Source organism: Hakea prostrata, chromosome 10, assembly GCF_041222555.1.
Source record: "Hakea prostrata isolate BN-2017 chromosome 10, UWA_Hpros_2, whole genome shotgun sequence".
NCBI classification, from domain to species: domain Eukaryota; kingdom Viridiplantae; phylum Streptophyta; class Magnoliopsida; order Proteales; family Proteaceae; genus Hakea; species Hakea prostrata.
Window position 1 is genome coordinate 12,305,685 of NC_142609.1, and position 27,708 is coordinate 12,333,392.

The following is a 27,708-nucleotide window of genomic DNA, read 5'->3' on the forward strand; positions in this document are numbered from 1 at the left end:
TGGATGCCCCCAAGGTAATTGGCGAAAAAAAAAAAAAAAGAACTATGCAAATTGGCAATGATCTCCTGAAATGTTTCTTAGATTTGCACTATCGTGCAATCCACTAGTAAATTATGTTAAGTCATGGTTAGATAATTCACAATTTCAAAAATGTCCTTTATCATTCGGCAGTTTACACTATTGCCTTAGTAAAATAGAATCCTAAAGTTCATCTTCTTTCTTCATCTATGAGATCCTTCTTCTTCCGTCATTCGTCATTTTATGTTACAAGATACAAAATAACAGAACTCTGGATATATTTGTGAACATTTCCTCTGAATTATTAATTGTTTTGACGAAAAAGGGGGATTGCCAATTTGGTATAGTTTTAGAGTATCTATACTTTTGCCAATTATCTTAGGATGTTCTTTGAGAACTTTCAAACAAAAAAATATTTTTATTGCACCAAGAAAAATGGTGTATAATTAGATTTCTTGGCAAAATATTTGAATATTTTCAATGCCATTAAATTTATTAGACCAAACCCCACGGTTAGTGGACCAGTGGTTAAATATAATTGAAAAGGATCCAACTTTGGCAATCTCTAATGCACAATCTCCACCTAAATTAGGAATTACTAGGTCATGGTATATCCCAAAATCTTTTGAAGAAAATATTTGTAGAAGAAATTCCTAAAGCATATTGATTTAGATTTGCACAAAGTGATTTCTCCTTCAACTTCTAGGATTACGATTATAAAGTTGTTGTTATTGATGTTGATATTGATTTAATACAACACCAGTTATAAGGTAGGAACAAAATAATAGTGAAATCCATTAATGACAAATCTGTCTAATATTTTTCTTTTTTTTTGGGAAAAGATAGCTTGTATATCATACTATCATGGGAAAAAAATCGTCTGTTGTACAATGATCTTGTGGTGAGTTGCAATGCATATCTCCTAGTGTGCCATGTGGCATATTAACATCCAACAGTTAACAAACTATTTGAGTGTTTTTGTTCTTTAATACCCGAGTAGATTTTCTGGTTTAGATCCCACCCGCCCTACTTGTTTTCTATCGATGGTTTCCTTGGCATTATGGTGTCCAGTTGCAAAGCATGAAACTCATAGATACGAACCTCCTCAACCTAGTGGGTGTAGATTCTTTGACTTGAGTGGCATATAACTGGAGAACAAGCATCACAAGAGATATAAATGGTGAAAATGTGATTCTTCTTCCGCAACTGTTGTGCATAAAACGCTCTAAAGATTCTTAGAAACAAAGAGAAAACTAAGCAAATAAGGACCCTAGGAGGAAAAAAAAAACACAAAACCTACTTTCAATCTCAGAGAAAGAGAGTTGCGTTAATCAGAAGAGGAAAAATTGAATCAAAGTCTAATAGCTACACTTCCTCCACCAAACCCCTCTACCAAACTGTCGTCTTTGCTAGATTTGTTATCTTTCTTCTCTGCTTTGGTCTCTTCGCAAAACTTTTCTTGTCTTTGATCTCAATTCCTTCTAGATTTAACTATTTAATTAATGTTAAACGTTCCTAATAAAAAAGGTTTTAACAGCTTTAATAGTGAATTGATTTATTTTGATTCTTAATTTATATAACCAGTCTCATCCTTTTACCTTGTTCTAAGAATTTTGACATCAAATGAAACCCCTATGACATGCATAAGCTTCCATTGATCGTCTCCCTCACTAGAAGAATCTAATGATCAGCTGATGATGTACCAAACTCCTCAACACGTCCCCTCATGCGAGAGGCATCCATAACCCCTAGCTTGTCCCTTAGTCAAAGAAAATAAGCCCGAGCCAAACCCTTGGTAAGAAAATCCGCTAGCTAATCTATAGTAGAGACATAACGCACAGAAAATTGTCAAAAAACAACCAAGTCTCGAGCAAAATGAAAGTCGATCTCCACATGCTTGGTGCGAGCATGAAAAATTGGGTTCGCGGTTATATAAGTAGCCCCGATGTTGTCATACCATACAAGAGGAGCAGATGGTGTTAGCGAAAATGGAGGAGCGAATCCAATCCTCTAGCTTGATGGAAAGATTTAAATATTTTCAGATGCTTTTCAGATGCTTTGCTCAAAGCATCTGAAAATATTTAAAAAATTCCATCCACATAATTCCACCTTAGTTTAACTGTCCAAAAATCACTATGATTTTAAAGTCTTAACAGCAAAAACATCACATTTACCAAGGCTTCCAATACCAATATTCAACAAAGAAATATGTATAATCTTTATACAAAATTCAATTCAACCACGACTAAGTGAAACTCAGAATGATTGAGAAACCATCACTCAAGTGGTTAGAATAAAGTTGGCTTGTGCTAGCCTAAGTGATGGAACATTTCAAACCAATGATTCATGAGCATCTAACAAGAATCACAAGTAGTAGCTAATGATTGTAACATTAATCAAGGTTAACACCCATGCTAGATTTAAAAATTAAAATCAGCAATGCAATGTTTATAGAAAAATCTACAGAGGAAAGATTAGAAGTACCTTATACCCGTATATTCAAGAGTCATACTTGAAAACAAATACGATTGTACATTCTTGATTTTCTCTCTACTTCTAGAGCTCTACTGATACGGAGCCAAGATTTAGCATCTCAACCAATTGCACTAAAGTTGGACACCTCCAGGTGAGAGAGAGTAAAGCATCTACTGTTGGGTGCTTATTTTCCTTCTCAAACTTTGTAAGTGTTGTGGGGCCCAACAGCATCTATATTTTAATTATCTATCAAGCCCCATTCACAGGCTGGACTACTGGAGGGTCGTGGTTGATCGGTCCCACACGTTAGGGGCCATCATGAACAGCCCGTGGCTGCACACTGCCTTCTCCAGATTGAAGGACGATGACTGCGACGCTGGCTCTCTAAGGGGAATTCGGATCATCACCCCCGGCGTTTGTGCTCCCGGACGGTTTTTCCACCACAAAAAGTGGTGAGCCCCACCTGAAAAATATATTAAAAAAAAAAAAAGAAAAACCCTCCCATCACCACCCTGGGCCCCCCTTTTTTTTGTGGTGGTAAGCCGTCGGAGAGCACGTTGCCCGGATTCCTCCAAGGGGCAGTGCTAGCAGGAAGGAGGACACCGCAGCCGTGTCACCGTTTTCCTCATCTTCTGAACTCAGAAATTTTACAAAACAAATTCTGAAGTTTCCTTGTGATCAGGTACAGCTAATTGCTTACACATGTTGCTGATGACACAGAAGAGTTTCCAATAAAATAAGCAATGCATGGCATGATGAGCATGACCAGAAGAGAGAGATCGAGATGGTCTTTGTGGTAGATGCAACGGAAATTCCAATTCTCCAATTGCTCCAATTGCCTGGGAAGCGGAAGGCCTTGGAGATGACATTGGTATCACCGACGCCGGCAGCGTGGAAAGAAGCAGTGCCAGTAGTATTATAAGAAACAAACAAGAAAACAAAAGACGCAATCTTTCGCCAAGTAGGCACGACTAAAATTCACAAAAAAATTCTTAATTCTTTAAGATTGTTAGGGTTAGGTTGCTTAAGCATTACACCCTAAATATCTAGATTGGAATACCCAGACCGCTGGATTCAGCTAGTATTTATAGAATAAATACTGAATTCTATTGGTAATTGGACTCTCCTACAAAAGCCCATTACACCATTAGATCGTGGCTTATATTAGAACATAAGTTGAATATGATTCAAATACCTCAACATAAGTTGGGTTATAACTTGAGTACCTCAACCTAAGTTGGGTATAACTCAAATACCTCAACAGATGGTATGAGCCAATCTCACACCCAACAAAGACCGATCCCACACAAGCTTTGTAGCAACACAAGCAATACTTCGGTAAAAACCAGAGGATCCTAAACCTTAAACTGCAGAAAAATATTTTTACTGTCACCAAGAAAAATTCTGTGTATAATTGGAATTTTAGGCTGAGTATTTGAATATTTCCAATGACATTTAATTTATCGACCATAACCCATGGTCAGTGGAAGTCTGGCTCAGTGGTTAAATGCAAGGTTTAAAGTATCCCACGATACTTGTCGATACGTATCCATATTTGACCCATTCGATACAATACATCTCGATACCTCTCTCCATTGAATTACACTAAAATACATTAGCCAGAGCGATACAATACTCATTACTCGATATAGGATGATACGTCTCTTAAAATCAACCGACCGATACTTTAAACCTTGTAAATGTAATTGGACAGGACCTAATCTTGGCAATCTATGATGTATAATCTCCACCTAAAACCCCGATATTGACCAGGTAATGTAGGTGCCCAAATCTTTTGAAGAAAAGAACTTGTATTACAATTTCCCAAAGCATATTGGTTTAGACGTACCCACAATGATTTCTCCTTGAATTTCTGGAATCATGGTTATCAAGTTTTTGTTCGTCCTCTTAATAATGGCACCTTCAGAAGAATTTCAAAAAAAATAAAAAAAATAAAATTCTAAATGGCTTTGTAGATATGCATGCACAACAATATGCTTGCATTCTTGGAAGAAGCCAAGCATCAGGTTAAAGACATTGCCACTTTGTTCTCAACCGAAGACAGAACCAATGTGAGAAGCCAATGCCCATCCAGTAATCCTAGAAACAAACCCATCTAACTGATACCTGACTTCCACCCCTATACAAAGAAATTGTCACAAAATGCAACAGAAGGCCATCACTTGACCCAAAAATTTCTTTGCCAAGAACAACTACCAAGATTAGTACTCCACAAACTTGCAAAAGCCAGATGCAGAGAATGATTTTTCAGACTCAAGACCCGTTTGATAATCCATCAAGTGTTTCTGCTATAAAAAATACTTAACTAGTTTTGAATGCTTTTTAGATGCAAAAGCACTTCAATAACCATTTGATAAAACTGGCTTTTAGAAGTAAAAATAATATTACTAGGCATTTTATACTAGTGAACAGAGATGGAGACGATGAAGAGTAGCTATCCATATCTTTAGGTATGAAGAAACAAGTGAAAGATTTCTATCACAAAGTGAAAATATTTTGACAGGATTGTTATGTTTAAGATCCCAGATTCTATGAATCACCCTCTCTAGACTTAAACCCATTGTCACCATATCACTCTCAGAAGTTCTTCACCAATGATCCAGAGCTTCTCAAGAGGGTATAAGATTTACAAGGTAACAAACTCAATATCTGTGAAATCAATTATTGTGGGTTTTACAGTCTGATAATTAAGCAAAAATATATGAATAGAATAAACTTACATAAGAAAACCAAACAATTAAAAAGGATGCCATTCTGAATAATCCAAACCATTAAAAATTTAAGCAAGGCATTAACATATGTTCCAATTCAATCCAAATCAAACTTGGCTAAAACACAACATCGGCTACCATTAGATCTTTTAGCTGCAAGACCATAAATGGTACTTCATCCAGCAAGGCAACACCATAACTAGAATGGAGTAATAGTAGCAGTAGCCTATGATTTAGTTCATTACTTAATCACTCGAAGTCCACATTGGACTTCCTTATAACCCAACCGACCCATCCCCAGTAACTATCAACCACTTGATGATCTTCCCAAAGTGCAGCTCCAACCCTATATGGTTATTTAACCTGATATCTGCCATCTATTATTGCTGCTGCTAATAGTAATGATGACAATGACTAACTGACATTGCTCCAATATAAAGATCAGTTCCACAGCAATAGCAGGATAGCATGTAACATTCTCCTCACTTCACACACTTACCTGAAATGTATAGCGCCAAACCCATTTCCACGATGTTGACGAACATTATGAATTTCCAACCCACCGACTGGGTGTTTACTTACTCTTATCAAATCATTTTATCCCTTCCACAACCAGGTTCGTCTTGTCTGGGAAGGATGGAACACGCTGAAAGCAAAATAATTGAATTCTCAGTCCAAGGTGCATAAGGAGCTACTTTGTTCCCCACTCTAAAATTGATGGCATAGCTTTATACCTGGAAATACTTTTGATTCAATTTAGGAAAATACTTACCCAAATGAACCTAACATTTTAAGCTAGTTCATCAGTAATTTAGCACTGGAGTGACTCACCTGTATCAGAAGCAAGTGTCTGCAGCACTCCAAGACCATCCATGCTCCATCAGAAATTTAGTTAACATTGAAAGAGCTGCAGGAAAGGTGAAGTCCGAATCCAGTAGCAACAGGCCGCAGTGCAACCACCGAAACATATTCTTGGCAACTACAAGAACCCCAAAAAATAAAAAACCCTCTAATCAGCCAAGGTTATAGCAGTATAAAACTTTAGGTGAAGCTAATTATGAATGCAAAATTTGGGGTTGGGGTGGATGTAGGGACAAGACGGGAGGGTGAACAAGGTTCCGAAACTTGGAATCAGGAACTGAACCAGATCAAAAAAATCAGCCTGAACAGATTCAAAGATCAGGAATCTAAGTTATTTTATAGTGAAAATCAAATCAGGAACCACCAATTAATGGGTCAAATTCAAGTCGATCTATAAAGAAAATAAGAATAGCCAACCTGATCCAGACTAAGGATTCAGGAAGCAGTGATTAGAACCAACGTCATCCGATTCAATCTGAATCAGCCAATCCACTGATCCAATTCCAAACTTTAGAACATTGTGGAGAAAGGCAAGGCCCAATTCCAGGTCTCAGCATAAACAATAAGTAATCTAACAAGCTTGGTAAAAGGGGGGAAAACACAATCACGTAATGCAGGAAGAAGCAATATCTTACCATGTATGCTCTGAAATGGAGGAATTCACACAAAGAAATTATTAGCCCACAGAGACTGTCCCTGGTATTGTTCCGACTGTGAAGTAAATTGCTGATTCCCTTGCTGGAGCTGCTGCTTATGCTGCTGTCCTTGGTACAGTTTCAGTTGCTCCTGAAGCTGGTAATCCTGCAAGATTTTCTGATTTTCCAATTGCAACTGTATATTAGCAGCTTTTCCAGGAAAAGGAAAATTGATTGCCTCAGCCAAGCTGCTGCTCATAAGATGTGGGGTCAAATTTGTCATGTCATTCATAGACTTCTGTGGGATGCCATTGGTCGAGGTTGACAACCGATACCCGTCCAACCAGCTATAATCATCCATTGGTGAATTCTCATTCCTCAGCTCTGAACCACCCATGGGTTGATCAAAATACTTAGGTGGAAGAGGACTAAAACCTGGAGGAGGCCCAAAATGCCTAACTGGTCTACTCACAGGGTTCTTCTTTGAATTTGGTGGTAAGGCTAATGATAGCTTCACCATTAGACTATCAGCAGTTGCTCCTGAAGCCATGATTGAATCAAACTTTGATGGTATCTCAGCCTCTGGGACTTGGGTTGGACGTGGTAAAATATTTCCATCGGTTATATTTACATGCGGAAGGCCAAGTGAAGGCATGTGAGACTGTACAACATCAAATGGACCCTGCCTGTCAAGTTTGGGAAATGATCCATTCCCGGTGAAACTGAGACTCATAATCCCATTAGCAAGAGAATCTTGTTCTTCAGCATGCCACTTTGAAGCACTTATGCTAATTGGTTGCAAATGTGGAGGGACAATGTTAGCAAAGGAAGCAGGTTGTTGAGAATTGTTATCCGAAGTGCTCTGTAAGGAAAGACTATTAAGAGGGGCTGAACGAGTACTGATATAAGAACTCCATTCACCTAGTGAAGCATTTTCGGTAGAATCAAGAATCTGCCACTTTGGAGACACCATGCTGGCAGGTTTCTCAACAACCAATGGCTTAAAGACAATCTCTTCATCCTCTTCCTCTACTTCCACATACTGTGATTTTGATTGCACAATACCCAAACTCTTTTTTTCATCCTCAGGAGTATCTGCTATCATTTCATTTGGCATGGTTATATCTGAACTAGAGAGCATGAGACCATCAGACATTTGAGGCTCGACAATGATAGCAAATTTCTTTAGCTTCTCGTCAAAATATATTCCCTGTTGAACAATCTGTACTACATTTGCAAGGGCCCTTCCTGCAGCAATTATTCTTTGTACACGAGCTTTTTTCTCCTTGTCCCCACTTTCACTGCCGATGGAATGCTTTCTGGAGAAGTCCAATATTTGCTGTGCTGGAAGAATAGGCAAGAACCCTCTTAACTCAAAATCTTCCCATAATGCAAGTCGGTTGTCAGTTTCCCCCTCATCATACCTGCTCATATTGAAAAAGCAGGTCTGGTCTTCGTTGTTACCAACAGAGACTAACCTGTTCAACATGAGCTTGTTTAGAAAGGATGTGCTCTGATTCCAAAAGAATGATCTAGCAGCAGCTTGTTTTCCCTCAGCATCCTTGCCAACTGCAATATCTGGTTGACAAGCTAACCACTCTACAAAAACCAATATACCAGGTAGTAGATAACTTGACAAAGGATCCTGTAACTGTATGCATCTCTGTAGGATGTGTCCCATAAACTCAAATGCAGCAGTGAATGCATTTTGGAGTAGAAGCGAACGCTGCAATATCTCAGCATAGGATTGCCCTTCGACTTCCCTATTTACATTATGTACTGTGAATATAAGAATCGCAACAAGCCTAACAATGACAACACCATTTTCAACAGCATCTGAACCAAAATTTAGCTCCTCTTCCAGCCCTGAAGTAAGAAGTTCCTTCAGATCGCTTATGAGTGAGGAGAAAACTTCTCCAAAGGTCTCCAAGCTGCAGAAATAGAGCAATGAAAAGGAAAAGAGAAGATGGTGTTACTTAAGCAAAAGCAGACATATTTTAGCTCACAAGCCACGTCATTCTAACTTGTAATTAGAAGCAGAGTTCTTGGGTTTAAGATTAAAGACCTGGTCCTTGTGAAAAGAATGCCATTTAACCGTGCAAATCGAACACAAAATGCTTTAAAAGTTTCGTTTATATTATTGGTTCTCTCTTGTTCAGAAGCGACTTCAGGTTTGGCATCTTTTGATAATACTTTTGCTTCCCCTTTTCCTCTTCCTATTCCAGCCACTAGCACAGGAACAACCTTGCCAGAACTCTGTGTCTCCACAGGTATCTGTAAGTAGCTCTGCCGGTTCTGCAATATATAAATGTACATTGAAGACTACCTCGAAGAATTTATAGGACCCATAGACAAATGAAGCAAAAATACCAGCAATAATCAACCGCATAACTAACCCTATTGAATTACATCCACAAAGCAGTAAGCCAGTAACATGGCTCGACCTTTCACTCGACTAATCAATGATGCGGCAAAAAGGAAAAGGAGGAAGGGCTAGCTAGCAGGGACTGTTTTATCTTAGGTTTACTGAACAATTCCACATAAGTATTTGATTTGATCCTTCTAACGTGCTCCAAGGCCAGAGGCCCCTGCCCTTCTGTCTCCCATCCCCTCATCCCCAAACAAAAACCATGGCCTACCACAATCTTATGAATAAAGCTTTTATCATGTACTGTGAGAAATTGGCAGTAGTGCTTGGTGAGATCTCAGGTGGCTGACTGGTAATCATGCACTAACTCCGCCTAAATGTTGTTTGACATCAGCTATGGCCAAGGTTAAGCAGCCTGCAATCTCAACCACCACAATTAAACATCGAAGGTTCTCCTAATCTCAGCTGACAAATTCATCTCATGCATAATACCAATTATCATAATAAAGACAATGCATATAAGTATATCACCATTGTCTACAGATATTCTACCCAAAAAAAAATCACTATCCACAGATAAACAATTATTTAAGCAAAACACTTGCTCAAAAAGAAAATAAAAATGAGAGGAAAAGATGAACAAATCCGGCATGACTGTTAAGACAATAACCCAGAATGCATACAAAACAGATATTATTTCACCAGTCCTCATACCCAAAGTAATACCTTTTCAAATGCAATAATCAAGTTGTCCCTTGCAGTTGTAAAAGGACAATCTACCGCCAGGCTCCTGAAGTACCGGTAAATAGCCACCAGCTCATCTCCAAAATAAGAAGCCAGTATTGCAAGCTGAAAACCAGAAGGATACATCCCATCCAATAGATTAGAATCATAATGAAACCAAGAGTCAGAAATTGAAATTGATATGCCCACAGGATATCTGCTTAAAGCTAAAATCAGGACAACGGAATCTAATGAAAGAAAACCTGATGATGCGGGTTGCCGCTTGAAGGCCACAGTGAGGCAGCTTGCATGTAGTAACTTGAAGCAGCTGCATAATCACGAGCTCTAGATTCACCTTCCCCACATAACCCCTTGTAACGTGCAAGGTCACCCAAATATATAAGACAACGATGACAGGACAGAAAGCCTTTCTTCATCTCAGCAGACTTCTTCGCATCCTTTGCCATAATGGTTTGGTTCTCCGAATTGTCAGAAAAATTACCCAGATGCAGTCCATATTTTGCTCTTATCTTCAATATTAGGTCATGATAAAATCCAGTTGCTTCTGAAAGGAAGGTTTTAAACTGAGAACGAATTTTAGCAACACGATCAGGACGGGCTGGACCTTTCACACCTGGAGTAGCAGTTGAACCTGTAGGAGCTAGAGCAGCACTGAGATGTGCTCTCAGCTCCTCAATTCTCCTGTAGTGCAACTGCCATAATGCATACTCTATATCATGCTGTTCGGAAAAAGCATGATCCTCAAGAATTATGGCTTCATAGTTCTCACGCATACGTTGCCATGCATTAGGATCTAAGGGGATTTTTGCCTGCCCTGACTTCTGATGCTTATTCTCCAACTCAATATTCTGCAGAAAAAACAATTCAATCAAATACACTGCAAAACTCATCACTTTCAACGTAGAAAATGAATGTATTGCTATGACCATTTACTTCTTATAGAAAGGAATCTCACTGACTCCCTGCCTACAAGGATAAGAAAAAACTGAAATATGTAATGGCAACAAAAGAACCAAAACATACAAACAAGAACCAAAATGTCAGCAAATAAACTGCTGAAATTGAATTGGTTGAAATTGGTCATAACTTGCCATTTATTAGTTGTGAAACTTAAAGAGTGAAAAAATGAAGAAGGAGAGAAGCCACACAATAACTTAAATTGAACCAGTGGCCTGAATCTGCAGAACTGGTAAGATTTAAAACACCCAAAACATGAAAAACAAACCAAATATAGAAGCTACTTTCGTATTCAACCTAATAATCCCCACTTAGATCCTTAGCAAGGTTTAAAGTATCAGTATCGAGTATCATTTCGGTAAAGTGATTTTAAAAGATGTGTCATCTCGTATCAAGTATTGTATCGTACTGGCCAATGTATTTTAGTGCAACACAAAAGAGAGACATCGATATGTATCATATCCGTGATATCCATCATGGAAACATATTGATTTATATTGTGTAGTATCGTGGGCTACTTTAAACCTTGCTTGGAGTAACCTATCACGTAGGAAAGCCCAAGGAAAAAAGGCCCAATATGGGTGTAACCAACCCTAGACTTATTTCTCATGACTGAAGCACAATTTGATGACAAATCCACATCAACCCAATTCATAATATATTCACTTGCTTTAACTTCTGATCAACTAAAAACCCTAGCAGTCAAATACAGACAAAAACATACAACATTAGGTTCATAATTAGTGAACTTATTCACCCAAAATAAAATTAATTGATGAACTGGCAAATCCAACTGATTATTGCCCAATTCTCAGGAAGAAACAATGCAACAAAAAGGGTCTTCCATCAATTCAAGCCAAAATTAAAGAAAGATATGGAATTTATTGGTAATTAGCTGCCAGATTACAGACTACCCTCGTGATCCAATATCTGGCTTTAGGTGGCACAAAAACCACATGATTGACTGACTGGAAGGAACAAATTTTGTATTCACTAGTAAAAATACATGTGGATTATAAGATAAAAGCACAGTTGAGACTCGATGCAGTGCTGGTATTCCCTTCAATAAATGAGGTAATGTGAATGCCACAGCTTTGGCAATTGAAGAGCCCCTTTTTCTAGCTCAAGAGGAAAAGGCGCAATCTATAGGATTTGTTTCTTGACATGGCCACCTATGGCAAAGAAACTATATTCTGGATTCTGCGTTGCTTTTGCCGTCCTTTTTCTTGGTGGACTCTTCAGTAGGGATGATGTGAACACAAAAACCCCCGGCCACAGTTGTCAAGGCGGCAAGGAGACCAAAGCGATTGGAGCTCCGCCTAGGCAATTAGGAGACAAAGCGGTGCCTCGGCAATAAGGCGACCCAAGCGGTTGGGTAAAAATTTTTCGATACAACTACTTTTAAACTACTTTTCAATATAACTACTTTCTATAATAAGCTAAACAAATATTCGATAGTCACATTCATCCCAAAAAAAAAGCATTCAAAAATCATAATTATGAAAAATTATTCAAAAAAAGAACACAAACATAAGTTCATCTCATCAAACCATGGTTGTCAAAGCGTCTACCTAGGCAATTATTGATTCTTGATGTTGAGTATGACTCATGCTTCACATTCTATTGCCGACAAGCATAGTGGCCCCGGCGGGGGTGTGGGGGCAGCGCCCCTACAGCAAAAAATAGGTTCCATGTCACTTTGGGCCTTGGAGTTCCTTTGCAAATTGAGCATCAATTAAGCAGTTCAAAACAAGGTGGTTGAAAAACCGCCTTGCCGCCAAGGCAAACACTTTGACAACCATGCCCCCGGCCAAAACCCTAGAAGGGGCCCCCAAGATCAAGAAGCCCCAAGCTGGCGAAACCCCTAGTATTAGGGCATTATCAACCCCTCTTTTATTACTGGAATTATTTCAAAATTTTTTTCTAGAGTTCAAATTGACCTTTACTCCTTAATTTGAGTTGTGTTGGAATTGGTTATGTTATGGATAAGACTCGACTCTTGTAAAAAGAGGGTTCCTATCTTTTAGGAGGGTCTTATCCCTTAAGAGTTTACTTTTAATTAGAAGTTATCTTTTAAGTAGTAGGTGATTGAGTGTCCTCAAAAGCTCCTTTTCAAGTGAACTCCCTTAGATAGTCATAAGTTAATTAGTCTTTTATTTTCAACATGTCTTTAATTATGTGGTGGGATCTTTTTCTGTAAACGAAACCCACATAGTGTTAGACTCTTGTCATAGGCTATAAATAAGCCTATTGTTTCTTTGTAATGGAAAGTTTGATTGAATAAAATTAAGAGTATTTGTGAGACGTCATGGCTCTCTTTGGGAGGGCCACGATGGATTTTGAAGAGTTCTTCAACTAGAATCAGCAGCTAATCTCCACACAGCAGCCATTAGTCCTCCACAGAAGATCCTAACAAGTGAAACCCCCAGCCCCATTCCCCTCTTCTTCCCTACCCACACAAGCATCCTTACCCTGCCCCTTCATCCCCAGCCACTCCCCACCCCTCCCCTGTCCTGCACACCTTGGTAATCGCCTCTCCCTTGCTGCCACAACACAGCAGCCCCCAATCCTCCTGCAACACCCCTTATGCCATACCCCCCATCTCTACGACCCTCCCAGCCCATTCCCCACGTCCCCTTGCACCTGCAGGCCTTCCCCACCCCTTCTTCCCCACGGCAGCCCTAGAACCCCTCCCCTTGCAACTTACAAATTCCCAGCCCCTAACCTCCCATTCTTCTCCCCTTAGGATCCAAGCATCCCCTAGGCGTTAACCCTGTTGTTAATCCCTCAATTAAGCCTTGTTTCCTTAGGTCTGAAACTTTTCCTGCACTTCATCTTCTTCCTCTAAATTCTGCAACTTATTTTTCAAACTTCTGGAACCTGCAACCTCCCCTATGTTCCAGAATCATTAAAACAAGGTCTGAACAGTCAAGGCAGCAACCACAACACCTGATGAAACTCCGAATCTAGGTTAGGGGTAATTTGGTAAATTCCCTAGATTCCTAGGGTTGCCCATGATTTCCAGCAAAACAGGGAAGGATGCTTAGGGTTTTAGGGGACTCTTGAGGCTCTAAAACTCTGTTCTAGGTTGTGGTTCAGATCTGAATTTTGGAACTCGGTTTATGGAAGCTTAAATTCTGCAAAATTTCTTATAAGAAGTGCAGAATTTAGAAACTTAGAAAACAAGGCCTAATTCTCAAATTAATTTGCAGTTTCAGTTCCAAAGGGTGAGGCAACCTAAATGGGGTGAAAAGGGAGGCTTAAGGGGCTGGGAAAAGGAAGCCGCAGGGGGGTGGTCTCTAGGGTAGCTGTAGGTAAGGAGGGGAAGGGAGACCTGCTGGTGTTTGGGGAAGTGGGGGAAGGGGCTGGGCAGGGCCGTAGGGCCTAAAGGGAATAATTAGGGAGCCATAGGGGTGAGCATGGTTATTAAAGCGTCCGCCTAGGCGGCAAAGCGGTTTATTAACCGCTTAAAATGTAACCGCCAAACAAACGGTCTGATTTCTTGCCACTTTTTTGCTTAGGCACTACCGCTTTGCCGCCTTTTGCGCCATATTGCCGCCTAGATGCTAAAGCAGCTGCTTTTTTTACATTTTTTAATTTGTGCATATTATTATTATTTTTAATCATCATTTATTCTACAATGCCATATATAAATTTAAATATGTGAGCCATTTTGAAATCGACACCCAATTTGCAAATGAACTCCAAGGCCCAAAGTACTTGTCGGCAACAAAAAGTTAAGCATGAGCCATATTCAACATTGATAATCAATGAATCATTAATAAACAATAACTTGGAAATTGGAATAATGAGATCTATTAATTTATCATGTCAGCACTGATTGGTTAAAAAAAGGGAAAATTTGATACATCAATTTTGATTCCAATTCGAATATTATTCATGTATATTTTATAAAAAAGTCATGAACTCATGTTAAAAATAATTTCACTAAAGTATATATGAATAATATTGTTATTCATTTCGGATTTGCAACTTGCGAGTGATTAGATGGTGGATTGTTCAGAATAATAAAAAATGTAATCCATTAATTTATTGCGGCAAACAAATAGACAAATTAAATTCAGAGAATTCCTTATATAAAAAACGATGACATTATAAGTTTATAACGAAACTGTGCTCCATTTTATGAATCACTATATTGCTCAATATACACAGTTTTTCATAATTGAGATTCTTGAATGTTATTTTATTTATATTTTTATGAATGTGATTGTTGAATGTTTGTTTAGTACTTTAGTTTATTATAAAAAGTAGTTTAAAAGTAGTTATATTAAAAATATTTACTAAACCGCTTTGGTCGCTTTATTGCCGCCTAAGCGCCGCTTAGTCGCCTAATCGCTAAGACGGATCCCCAATCGCTTTAACCACTTTGCCTCTTTAATAACCATGTAACAAACTTCTAAGGACTTGGACACTTCATGATTCAAAATTGACTAACCCAAATAGAAAAACAAAAGTAGATCCATGACCCTTAGATCGAGGGGATTTTGTCAAGACCCATATTGAGACCTAAAAGGGGATGAAAAATGACCAAAATACCCCAGGGTATTTCGGCCAGCTCTAGAAGCTTCTTTGGGTCTGGCTTTTTTGGCTCAATTATAAGAGCCTAACCGAGGTTATATCAGTTCTCCCCTTCTTGAAAACAATCATCTCCTGATGAATGTGATTGTCATGGAACTCAGGATAAACCCTCCAGAAGGCTTGCATGTAAACCCTCCTCTCATCTTGCAGTGTGAAGGAAGTAGTAATTGTGTCACTACTTGCACCTTTCCCTAACAAACCTTGGGAATATAGGATCAGTGGCAATGAAATCTTCATTCCTAGTGGCTTGTGTGTCAGGAGCCCTAGAAGGAACGATGAAGTCAATATCCAAGCCTTTGGGGCCCTGCTTTATCAGCACTTTTATCATTACTGTAGCTATAGCCCTAAGGATCTTTGTAGTATCTTCTCCAAAAAATTTGAGACCCCAAGGAGGGTCAGTCTCGCTTGGGATTGGTGCTGGTATGGACTTGATATCCGAGGGCAGTAATGCTCTTCTTGTACTATAAAGAATCCCTGGAGGAGTGGGTGCTCAACTCTTTACTTAGTTGCTAGGACCTTGTCAACATGGGCTAGGTCTAATTACTATTAATAAGGCAATAACAATTATAGACATATTAATCCCATCCAATTGGATAATGAGATTCAGGGTATTTTAGGAAAGAAAATGTAGCCATCCTTCTCTAGTTCGTGCTTTTATAATAGAGTAATATGGTATGATAATTAACGCAATATCTTGTAAAACAATAATTAAAAAATATATATATGACATAGGCCACAAAAGCAATAATATACCTTCTTGTGAAGACGTTGGACAAGCTCTCGTGATGAAGGAGCAGCCAAATTATCCATTCGAACAGTCATCATCCATCAAACATACACCCAATGGACTTTCTACCTTCCAAAAAAAAAAACTTCAATGCTAGCAAATATGATTGGATCTATACAGAAGTATGTGTTCATCAAAAAAGCATTCGAGAGGGTAAAGGAGCAAAGCTTTGCAAACACATAGGTGACAACATTGAGCCAAGAATATTCAATTCATCCAACAATTAAGCAAATATTTTCCAATTGCATCTTAAAACTAAGAAGGCCATCCTTCTTTGCCACTGTAAGATAATAAAGTTTATGTAATCTTATTGGGGGAGACGACTTCTAATGATAACATGCATACGAGATATATGAGAATTTGCACCAAGAATTACAAGAGAACTACTAATGACATGCAATGTGTTTCGAGTAGCAAATCATGGTAGTTAACCAATATGTTAACAAAAAAGCACCACCCACATAATATCATATAGCTTGGCAACCTCATTATAAAGGACTGATACATATGCAATTCCTTGGATGCTTGTACCGCTCTAAGTATACCTAATTAACTTAGTATGGTTTTTTTAATAGTTGAAGTTATCATGGGGATTCCTATTTTAGTTAAAAAAATAAATGGTGGCAATGTTTAGTTAAGATTTTACTTCAGTCATTAAGTCCCATTGGACTTTAAGGTTAATTTCAATTTTAGAGCTTAATTAGGAACCTTTAATTATAACAACAACAACAATAAGCCTTATCCCAACTAAATGGGGTCAGCTATATGGATTCTTACCCTCCAATCAATTCTATTTGAGGTCATGCTAGATACAAGGCCTAAGTTGTGCATATCCTTTCTCACCACTTCTCCTAAGGTTATCTTTGGTCTACCCCTAGCTCTTCTAGTTCCTTTAATTTGGACTATATCACTTCTACGTACAAAGGCATATATAGTCTCCGTTGAACGCGGTCGTGACGTCATAGCTTATCACTTAAGGAAGCAACTCTCAAACCAACTCTAATATGATCATTCCTTTTCATATCCTTCCTAGTTTTGCAACTCATCCATTTTGGCATCCTCATTTCTGCTACACTGATTTTATCTATATGATTCCTTTTAACAGCCTAACACTTTGCACCGTATATCATAGTTGGTCAAAAGACAGTCCTACAGAATTTTCTTTTAAGCTTTAATGGAATGCATTGATCACACGAGACCTCGGACGCAGCTCTCTACTTCATCCACCTTATTTGGCTCTTTGGAAAACATCATCCTCTATATCACCTCTTTTATTTATGATTAAACCAAAATAACTAAAACAATCACTCTGAGGAATCTCCTTATCATCAAGTTTCACCACCTCATTGTCTGCCCGATCATGACTAAAGTTACAAACTAGATATTTTGTCTTCGTTCTACTTAGTTTCATAAAACAAAATTCCATCGAAACTTACAAAATTTCCACTAAAATTTCCTATTTTGGAAAAGGCGAAACGAAACTCATGGGGACCGAAAAAAATCCTCAGTTTCGATCGAAACTGTCGAAATTTCGTCGAAACTTGTCGAAATTTGGCTCATCCCAGTTGGACCAGCTGGTTCATGAGAAAAAAATTCCCAAATTTCATGGGAAACTTGAGAAATTTCGTGGGAAACTTGGGAAATTTCATGGAAACTTAGGAAATTTCATGGAAACATAGGAAATTTCGTGGAAACTTGGGAAATTTCATGGAAACTTGGGACTTTTTTCCTGTAAATTTTTGTAGTTTTCCCAAATTTTTTATTTTTTTGTTTATTTTATGTTTCCCCAAATACCCCCTCCATCAGGACTTCCCTATCCAAAGTGTGTATTCCCTCAAGTTGGTTATCTTAAGCATATTGATGACCAGACTCATAAAGTTACAGTTGTCGATTAACTTGACAACCATAGGCATAAAATGTCATGGGATGTCTATGTTCGTTGGTTGGAGGAGAGGATGTTACAAGCATAATACTACTCAGCTCACAGGATGAATCCACTCTTGGCACTCCTCTTAACACTAAGTTGTATTTTCCTTTTATTGTCAACTATTTTGAAATTAGAAATTATATATTGAATGTTATGTGCTTAAGTAGTTAAGTTTATAATGTACTTTTTGGACAACTCTACATTGATGTACATTGAATGACATATCTACATTGATTTTTTAGCAAAATACAACAAATGTATTCTTTATACTTTAATTAGCTTAAATACAGGATCCCACCCCAAAATACTCTCTAAAACCTATTGAAACTTGATGTTGAAACTTGTACGGAAAAGTCCTCAATTTTCTCGAAATTTCCCAAGTTTCCACCTAAGTTTCCCATTTTCACCCGGTCGAACTTGAGTTTCCCTCGAATATTTTACCATGCTTAGTTTAAAGCCTCTTGATTGCAAAGTTGCTCTCCATGATTTTAACTTTGTATTAATCCCTATTTAAGTCTCATCTATCAACACAATATCATCAGCAAAAAGCATACACTAAGGAACCTCATCTTGAATGACTTTGGTAAATTCATCAATTATAAGTGCAAATAAATATGGGCTTAAAGTTGATTCTTGATGTAACCCAACTGTAATTGAGAATTTATTACTTTCTCCCCCCACTCTTCTTACACTTGTCACTGAACCATCACACATATCCTTAATCATGTCCATGTATTTATTTGCAACCCTTCTTTTCTCTAGCAATTGCCAAATTAACGTTATAGGAACTCTATCATAAGGTTTTTCTAGGTCAATAAATATCATATAAAGGTCTTTCTACGCTATACATTTCCATAAATCTTCTAATTAGGTAAATAGTATCTGTCGTAGATCTTCCTGGCATAAACCCAAATCAGTTCTCCATAATTGAGGTTAAGTGTCTCAAACAGATTTCAATTACTCTCTCCCATAATTTCAGAATATGGTTCATCAGTTTAATACCTCTATAGTTATTACAGCTTTGAATATCTACTTTATTTTTGTATATTGGAACCATGATGCTTCTCCTCCATTCATCTGGCATTTTCCCCGTGTTCATAATCCTATTAAACAACTTAGTCAACCAAGCTAGCTCGTGGGTTCCTAAGTTCTTCCATACTTCTATTAAGATTTCATCAGGACCTTGTGTTTTGCCTAATTTCATTCTCTTTAGTGCTTCTTTTACTTCGAACATTGAAATGCTCTGTATATATGTTCGAGAATTGGTGCCTTGGTGGATGGTGTAATCATCCAATCACAGATACTTGAAGTGTGCTTGTTTAACAAACTAGAGAAATAGATTTTCCATCTCTTTTTAAAGTCCTCATCTCATACTAATACTTTATCATCTCCACTTTTAACACATCTAACATACTCAAGATCTCTACTCTTCCTATCCCTTATTTTAGCTATCCCATAAATAGATCTTTCCTCCTCCTTAGTGCCCAACTTATTATATACCTCTTCACACTTCTTCTCCCTTACTTTTCCTACAATTTTCTTAGCTTCATTTCTAGCCAACCTATACCTTTAAAGATCCTCAATTTCCTTAGTCCTTTGCCATGAATTAAAACTAGCTTTCTTATTCATAATGGTAGCTTAAACCTCACTATTCCACCATAAAGTCTCTTTATAAGAATGAATTTTTCCTTTTGATTCACCTAGGACATCTTTAGCCACCTTCTTGATACACATAGCCATCTCATTCCACATCGCAATAGTGTCATCAAAATCTCACTTTCCTTGTTTAACATTTCATTAGCGAAGAATTTCAAGCACTCTCCTTTAAAGTTTCACCATCTTATCCTAGGATAGTTAACCTTGCATTTTTCATGAGTTTTCCAAGTTAGACACATATCCAAGACCACAAGTCTATGTTATACAATGAAGCTTTTCCCTAGTATCACTTTGCAATCCTTGCACAACAATTTATCAGTCCTTTTAATTAGGAAGAAATTTATTTGGCTTCTATAGTGCCCACTTTTGAAGGAAATCAAATAATCATCTCTTTTTAAAGTATTTAGATAGATCAAAAGCAACAACAAAATCTAAAATTGAAATCCCTTCCTCATTCCTCTCTCCAAAACCATAACCTCTAATGTATACTCTTATAGCTTCTTTCATCTTTTTCAATATGTCCATTTAGATCACCCCCTATGATAATCTTTTTCTCCTTGACGAATTCCTTGCATTAATCCATCCATATTTTCCCAAAATTCTTACTTCAGACTTTCATCCAATCCTCCTTAAGATGCACATGCACAAATAATATTTACAATCTCTTTCTCCATTACAAGCTTGATAGCAATAATCTCTAATTAGGAACCTTTAATTATTATCTTTAAATACTTCTATAATCGCATTTTATTTCAATTATGATTTTAGAGCTTAATTAGGAACCTTCAATTATTATAGATTCTTCTCATCAGGAATGGAATTATCAAAGGTTTCATGAAATCAAGCAAAGGAAATTAAAGTTGATCTCTCTCTCTCTCTCTCCGTCTGGTTAATTGATTACTACTGCATCTTTTGCTGCTACTCTTTTAAGTGATTTATTGATCTAATTACTGATTAGTATTAGCCTTGCTGCTTCTCTTTTTGCTACTCTCACTTCTATACCACATTCCTCTCCTGGCAAATTACTTTCTGTTTTTGATCCCCGACCTGGTTCAATCCCTTCTTCCCTCTAAAAGCAAATAAGCAGGTAACTCCCTAACCCTTCATCATATTCATCTCAAATTTCACACATCAGCCCTACTCCTACCCCCAAAAAAAAAAAGAAGAAGAAGATTAGTTTGAACTGTCTAACAGTAGATCCATCAATTCTTGATTAGAAACCCTAAATTTCAACCTGAAAAATCAAGAAAACACATAACTTGATAACCACCCATCCAAATTCATTCATACGTAGAGGACCCCATCCCAAACCCCTCCCCCACTGATGCAGTTTCGGAATTGGCTTTGCTATGATGGGCTTTCATAGGAGGGTGATTCGTGTGAACAGGATTGACCTGACCTTGAACACACCCTGAAGTGGGCCCATCTAGGGCCAGCCAAACCCTCTAGGAGGGGTACTTTGGTCACTTTAGCCATATTTTAGTTGCTGGGTTTTATTTTCAAAATTTTCTCTTTTATTTTCTGAAGAGTTTCAGACAGTTAGGAAGTACCGTTTGAGTTAAATAATAATCCTTTAGTCTTTCGTTCCTTTTAAATCCAGCACATGTATATTAGAGTTTTTAATTAAATAGAATTTAGCGTGTGTCAATTAGAGTTGTAGTTAATTAGGACTTTATTTCAGCATGTGTCAATTAGAGTCCATTAGATCTTTTATTATTTATTTCAAAGGTCAAATTAATGTGGTAGGATCCTAATCTATAAAGAAATCACACTTAAGAGTTAAGGTCTTTTAGTATTCAAAGGTCAAATTTATGTGGTAGGATCCTAATATATAAAGAAATCCCACTTAAGAGTTAAGGTCTTTTAGTAGGCTATAAATAGCCAATTCTTTCTTTGTATTCCTCAAGTCTGATTAATTGAATAAGAATACTGAAGTTGAGGACCATGGTTCCTGTTTGAGGAGGCCATAACGAATTTTTGAGTCAAGTTCTCTTCTTCAAGATCAGCAACTCTGTCTAGTACTCTTCTTCAACAATTTCCAGCAGTTATTGACAGACACAGCAGCCTTAAACAAGTACAGCACCCCACCCCTGCCCCTCCCATCACAAGCCCCTGCCTCTCCCTCCCCATCCCTGTGCACCCTAGTTTTCCTCTTCCCCTTGCTGCCATGACTTCACCGCAACCTCCCCCAACCCCCTTTGACATCCCAGCCCCTCTCCCTCGCCCCTATGGTCACTCCTACCCCTCCCCTGTTATGCAAAACGCTAACAGTCCCTCCTCTTAGCTGCCGCACCTAGGCAGCAGCCTCCCTAGGAGCCCATGACAACCCCCACCCCTTCCCCGTACAACCACCTCCCCTCCCCCATGATACCCTCCTTCCCCTCCTTACTCCCTTGGACACTCTCTCCGTGCCCCTTCTTCTTTGCGGCACAGAAAAACAGAAAAGGAAAAGCAGGGGGGGGGGAGGAAGAAGAAGAAGAAAGAAAGGAAAAGATCCAGCCCCATATTGATCAATCCCTAACTTTTTTCCTTTTCCCCAAATTATCGCATCCCATATAATTTTGCCAAACCCACACCTACCCATAACCTTTACATTTAGATCCCCATCTTTATTAAACAATATCATCCTTACCAACTAGATTTGACAATTACTCTGCTGGAGGATTCCGGGCGAACCCTAAATTTTAGGGAATTCATCTTAGAAACCTTAACCCTAAAATCAGGTTTCACATTAGTGATTAGGAGGAGGAAGAAGTGGGAAGTAGAGACAGGGGAAGGAAATCTCACAATCAACTAACACTTAGTCTATTCAAGCTATTCGATCTCAAATTGCATCCTAACACAAGCTATTTAAAAGAAGGAACACAAATCCTAGTTGAAATATGTTCTGACACTTGAATCGAGCCGTAAATGGATTCACTCAAAAAAACACCCACACACATAGAGCATTCTAATTGTATTAAAAAGATCTGAAGATGAAGTGTAAATAACTAACCCATTAAACTCAGTAACTAAACTCTATTACAAGACTCCCTGGACCTGAATACACTCTTAAAATGCCCCAAGGGTCTTCCCCTTTCCGCAAGCAAACTTGGCCCCAAACAAAACACTAATTGATTCCCCCCTTCAGTCACTCTCTTCCCCACAATATAGCGCCCACATAATTCTACCGAACTACTTCCCATTATTGGAATTGATTCCCTAAAACTCCTTATGTTCTACCCCTCTTGTTTGCGCCCCTAAATATTGGTGGCCTATCATAATACGAAACTCAAAACAAAACTCAAACCCAAGTCTAACTCCCTTTTACATAGGAATACTAAAATAATTAAAAGACTAAATTTAAAATTGAACAAAAGTTTATTTTATTAAGTATGACTTTGTTGGACCAAAGGTTGAAGACAACCAAATGGTTGTGTTTCTAGTTCCTTCTAGATATTTATTCCAGATGTGCCCTCCACCATTCCTATCAATCATTGTTGTCCTTATTGTTCTCCTCCTCCAAGTTTACCCTATTCACTAGTATGTACATTCCAATATGTGCATCCCACTCACTTAACCTCTTTAATATGATACTGCCAATCCATTACTCTATTCAGTTATTTACCATTCTAATTTTGTTTATAAAACTTCAAAAATATAAACTGTTTTGCAACTTGCGATTACAATTTGAGTTAGTACCTGGGAGGGCATGCAAGCTATCCAAGTAGGGTTCTCAAATCCTCGATCTGCTTCTAGTATTTCAGCAACAAAAGAAAACAGGAATTGATTGTTTATGGACCATGGTTTTCAAAGTGCGCCTAGGATGTAAAGCAGCTGAAAAACCCGCCTTAGTTGCCACCGTTTTGTTGACATGCAAATTTTCAACTTTTTTTTTGCCTAATTGCTTCCGGTTTGTTGCCTTGTGCTCCTTATTGCCGCCCAGACACCAAAGTGGCTTGTTTGACATTTTATACATAATAATATTTTTTTCTTGATTTTTTTTTTCACATCAAATTTTATTCCACAAAGACATACAAATTTAACAATTAGTCATTTCGGTATTGGGAATCAAAAGAATCATTAGATGTCTAAGGCACTTATTTGGCATCACACTATCATAGACGTAAGTAAAAATATAAAATTACTACTATCATTTTCATACTTATAATTTTATATAGTTCATAGTCATATGTTATGATATGCTTAATGAGATAAACTTATGTTTGTGTTCATTTTTGGATAATCTTTAATAATTATGATTCTTGAATGTTTCTTCTTCTTTTTTGGATAAATGTGATTCTTGAATTTTTATTTTATTTTTAGCTTATAATAGAAATTTATCAGTTTAAAAGTAGTTGTATTGAAAAATTTTGACCCAAATGCTTTAGTCGCCTTATTGCTGCCTAGGCACTGATTTGTTGCCAAATCGCCTAGGTGAAGCCCCAATTGCTTTGGTCACCTTGCCACCTTGACAACCATGTTATGGACTACCTTCTAAGTTACAAAAGAAGAAAAACAGCACTAAGAGAACTTTTCCACAATAAATAAAAAACCACTCAGATTTACTTCTTCAATGAATGTAATCTTCTATTTTGTGGAACCAATTGTAAGTATCTCTTGATTAATCTTAGATTAGCAAGAAAGACAGAACATAGATTATGAGTAAGCTCGACTCAGCTTCTAATAAACTACCCAAAGGGGAATTTTTGTTCATCCCTGAAAACTCATAAAGGAAAGGAAAAATCCTACAATTTTGTCATTATCTGTGATGATTCAAATAATGGCTCCCACTGCTACCTTCCCAATTCAAAAGGATTATTCTGGCAAGATTTAAATATACTACATGGCTAACTCCTTTGAAATACCAGACTGGACTTTTTAAGCAGTTTCTCTGTTCACCCACCTGCAGGGTTGGAATACAAAAGTGACCAAATCTTCCTTTTACTGTTTTCCTTGAGACATATTTAACAGTACTAGATGTGTCATAGACTGCAAAATAACTCTAAACTAGCTACATTAGACGGAACCCCCAGACGCATCTTTTACTCTACTAATATTCAATATCCAACAAGAGAAGTCCAGATGGGAGATCGAAAAAGTAAAAATTATCATTGATAACACTGTAAACTCAATAAATTATTGTTCCGGTCGGCTACATAGATCCTATTTTTCTATTAATTAAAACTCTATCAAAAATAAGAGTATCGACTAGGTTATTTATATGCATCAAAATTGTACAATGATTTCCCACAATCTAAAGAGGCAGGAAGGCTTCCCTAGAGAACATAATTTGGATAGGATACATCCAGAGATGTCTGGATGATGATGGGAATTTGTACATATTTTTCCTTTATGGTGGAATTGTTTGATCAAAGAATCGAATAACTATGAACAATCAAAGCCTATCAGAAAGACTACCCTGGTAAAACAACAAAAATCCATCTCAGGCCCAGCAGAAGAAACCAATCAGAAAAAAAAACCGACCAAAAACCACCTCAACAACAAATTTTTATGGATAATTGCAGCAGAATGCAAAAGCCACGATAACTGGTTGGAATTAAAAAAATTATATTTCAATATTTCGACGTTCTCTTTTTCTGTTTTAATTAATGTTATTCCCCTTCCTTTCCAACGATCTTGTTTTCCCCAAAGTTCCTAAAACATAGAATGAAAAGAAGGAGAAAATAAAAAATCGACAAATTTATTATCCAAACCAAAATCTAAAAACGCAACAAACACAAGATCGGATCTTCTGCAGGCTCTAGATTTGAAATTCGCATTAGACAACATGTAAGAGAGCTTGGACAAGAAAACTCACTTTTGAATCAGAACCAACGAAGACCAAAAACCCTTCTGCAAAGGTCGACCGAAAACCCTTTCTTAGTTCCTCCAAGACCCAAAATCCCCAAAGGAGAGATTGAATTTGGGGAAGGAATCTAGGGGTTTCAGGGTGTTTTGCCCATTAAACAACCAGAATTTCTCGCGTTCGGTCCTGGCGGAGACGAGACGAAACGACCCTGACTTATCTATTATTTTCCTTTTTTTTAGCCAACGCAGGATTTTGGAGACCGGCTCTTGCTAAAGGGGTCGTAGGTTCGACTCTCGTCAAGGGATTTCCTACTCCTATCAGAATTCAGAATACGGTTGAGGTGCGCCCGAAAGAAGATTTTCTTAAATTAAATTTCTCTGCCTCCTTTAACTTTAACTTTAACTCTATCCTATCATACTATACTAAGTACAAATCAATTAGAGATGGCTACATTTTCTTACCTAAAAACTCCTTACTCATTCACGTAATATATATAATTAAATAATATTCAAAAATGTAATTTTACTTTTAATACATATGAATAAATTAAATTAAATTAAATTAAATTAATACTAATTATATCATTTTTTTAATATCATAATTAATAATTTTAATTTATAATTAATCAAACAAATATAATAACTAAATAATATTAATAAATTCATTTTGCAAAGCCTTGAAAATTAAAACCAAAATAGTCCTTCCCTTTTCTTAGTTTTTGTACTATTTTTACTTTTTAATTCTTAAATATTTTGTAGAGTTTTTTACGTAGGTTTATTTAGTAGACCATAAACTAATGTGGGTCCTTTTAGTATAGTATATTATGTGTGGATCGCAACCAAACTAACACTGTTATCCACCATTAAGTATTTTCAAATTTTAAATTTGGAGGAACCAAATTACCCTTCAAGTTATCTAATTTAATGTGTTATAATTAAATCTCCTTGAAAGAATGCAAAGAAAAACTCTAATTTTGATAAGTAGGTTGCTTACCTTGATGGGTAAGTCTTATATATTTATAAATAAACATGGTTGTTGTACAAAATTCGTTTATCATACTATCATACTATCATACTATCATACTATCATACTATCATACTACTAAATAAAAGAAAAGCCTCCAACACTATGGCACATATTTTCTTAGACCAAAATACCCCTCATAAATAGACATGAACCTCCTCAAAAAATTCGTAATCAAACGACCACACCCCTTAAAATCATATCATACTATCATACTATCATACTATCTATATATAAAAAGGAAAACTTCCAACACTTGTGGCACGTATTTTCTTAGACCAAAATACCCCTCCTAAATAGACATGAACCTTCTCAAAAAACCCGTAATCAAACAACCGCACCCCTTAAAAACGTCTGAAAATTGAGCCCCTACACTCCCGTCCGTAGAAAAGTATATAAAAAAAAAAAAAAAGAAAACAACCCAAGAATGGAAAGCAAACCATCACATGACCTCACTCAAACGACAACAAGGTACACATGACCTTACTCAAACGACAGCAACAAATAGTACCTCCCATACAGATATAATAAACTGAACTCTCCAACCCCAAATCCACGCATTATCAATCAATTACAATTACACATTACACATAGTTAAATATCCAATTACCATCAATTCTTAACTTAACTTTCTTCAAAGTTAAATATCCAAAGACCGAATCCCCAAACACGAGATTCTTAACTTAACTTTCTTCAAAGTTAAATATTAAAAGACCGAATCCCCAAACACGCAATGTATAAAAACAATTAACCACCCAAAGAGTTCAGTATTGAATTACCGCTACCCCAAAGACGAATGAGACAGAAAACTATTAATGAACCACACATAGTTACCAAATTAATCTTATAAACCAATCATATGGCCTGCTCGACTCAAATTTGACAAACTGACACCTCTTCAGAAACACAACGACACAATCGTAACCAGCAGCTCCACGAATTGGCACCTCTAAATCCCAGAGTCAATGAAAAGAAGTGATTACCGCAAGATGGCCCTAGGGTCCCACGAGCCAACCTAAAAATAAATTAACACACGATGAATGACGCCCAAAGTTTAAACATTACCAACAACTGCAACTTCCAAAAGAAATCACTCCCAATACACTCATGGAGACTAACAACAACACACAGG

The 27,708-nt window shown here is 37.3% G+C and overlaps 1 protein-coding gene across 2 annotated transcripts; it reads right to left on the bottom strand.

The window, feature by feature from the left end:
* Positions 1-3,970: 3,970 nt before the first annotated feature.
* LOC149001936 (nonsense-mediated mRNA decay factor SMG7-like) lies at positions 3,971-25,838 on the bottom strand. 2 transcript variants are annotated; one of them, XM_089136230.1, is made up of 8 exons: positions 25,563-25,838; positions 16,146-16,248; positions 10,076-10,681; positions 9,816-9,938; positions 8,787-9,016; positions 6,722-8,652; positions 6,057-6,204; positions 3,971-5,871 (listed from the first exon to the last, which is right to left on the bottom strand). In XM_089136230.1, exons 2-6 carry the CDS (start codon positions 16,215-16,217, stop codon positions 6,747-6,749), a joined length of 2,937 nt encoding a protein of 978 aa, XP_088992356.1. In that variant the 5' UTR covers positions 16,218-16,248; positions 25,563-25,838; the 3' UTR covers positions 3,971-5,871; positions 6,057-6,204; positions 6,722-6,746. The 2 variants fall into 2 exon arrangements, with proteins under 2 accessions (XP_088992356.1, XP_088992357.1); XM_089136231.1 differs by lacking the exon at positions 3,971-5,871 and adding an exon at positions 5,878-5,959.
* Positions 25,839-27,708: the final 1,870 nt, after the last annotated feature.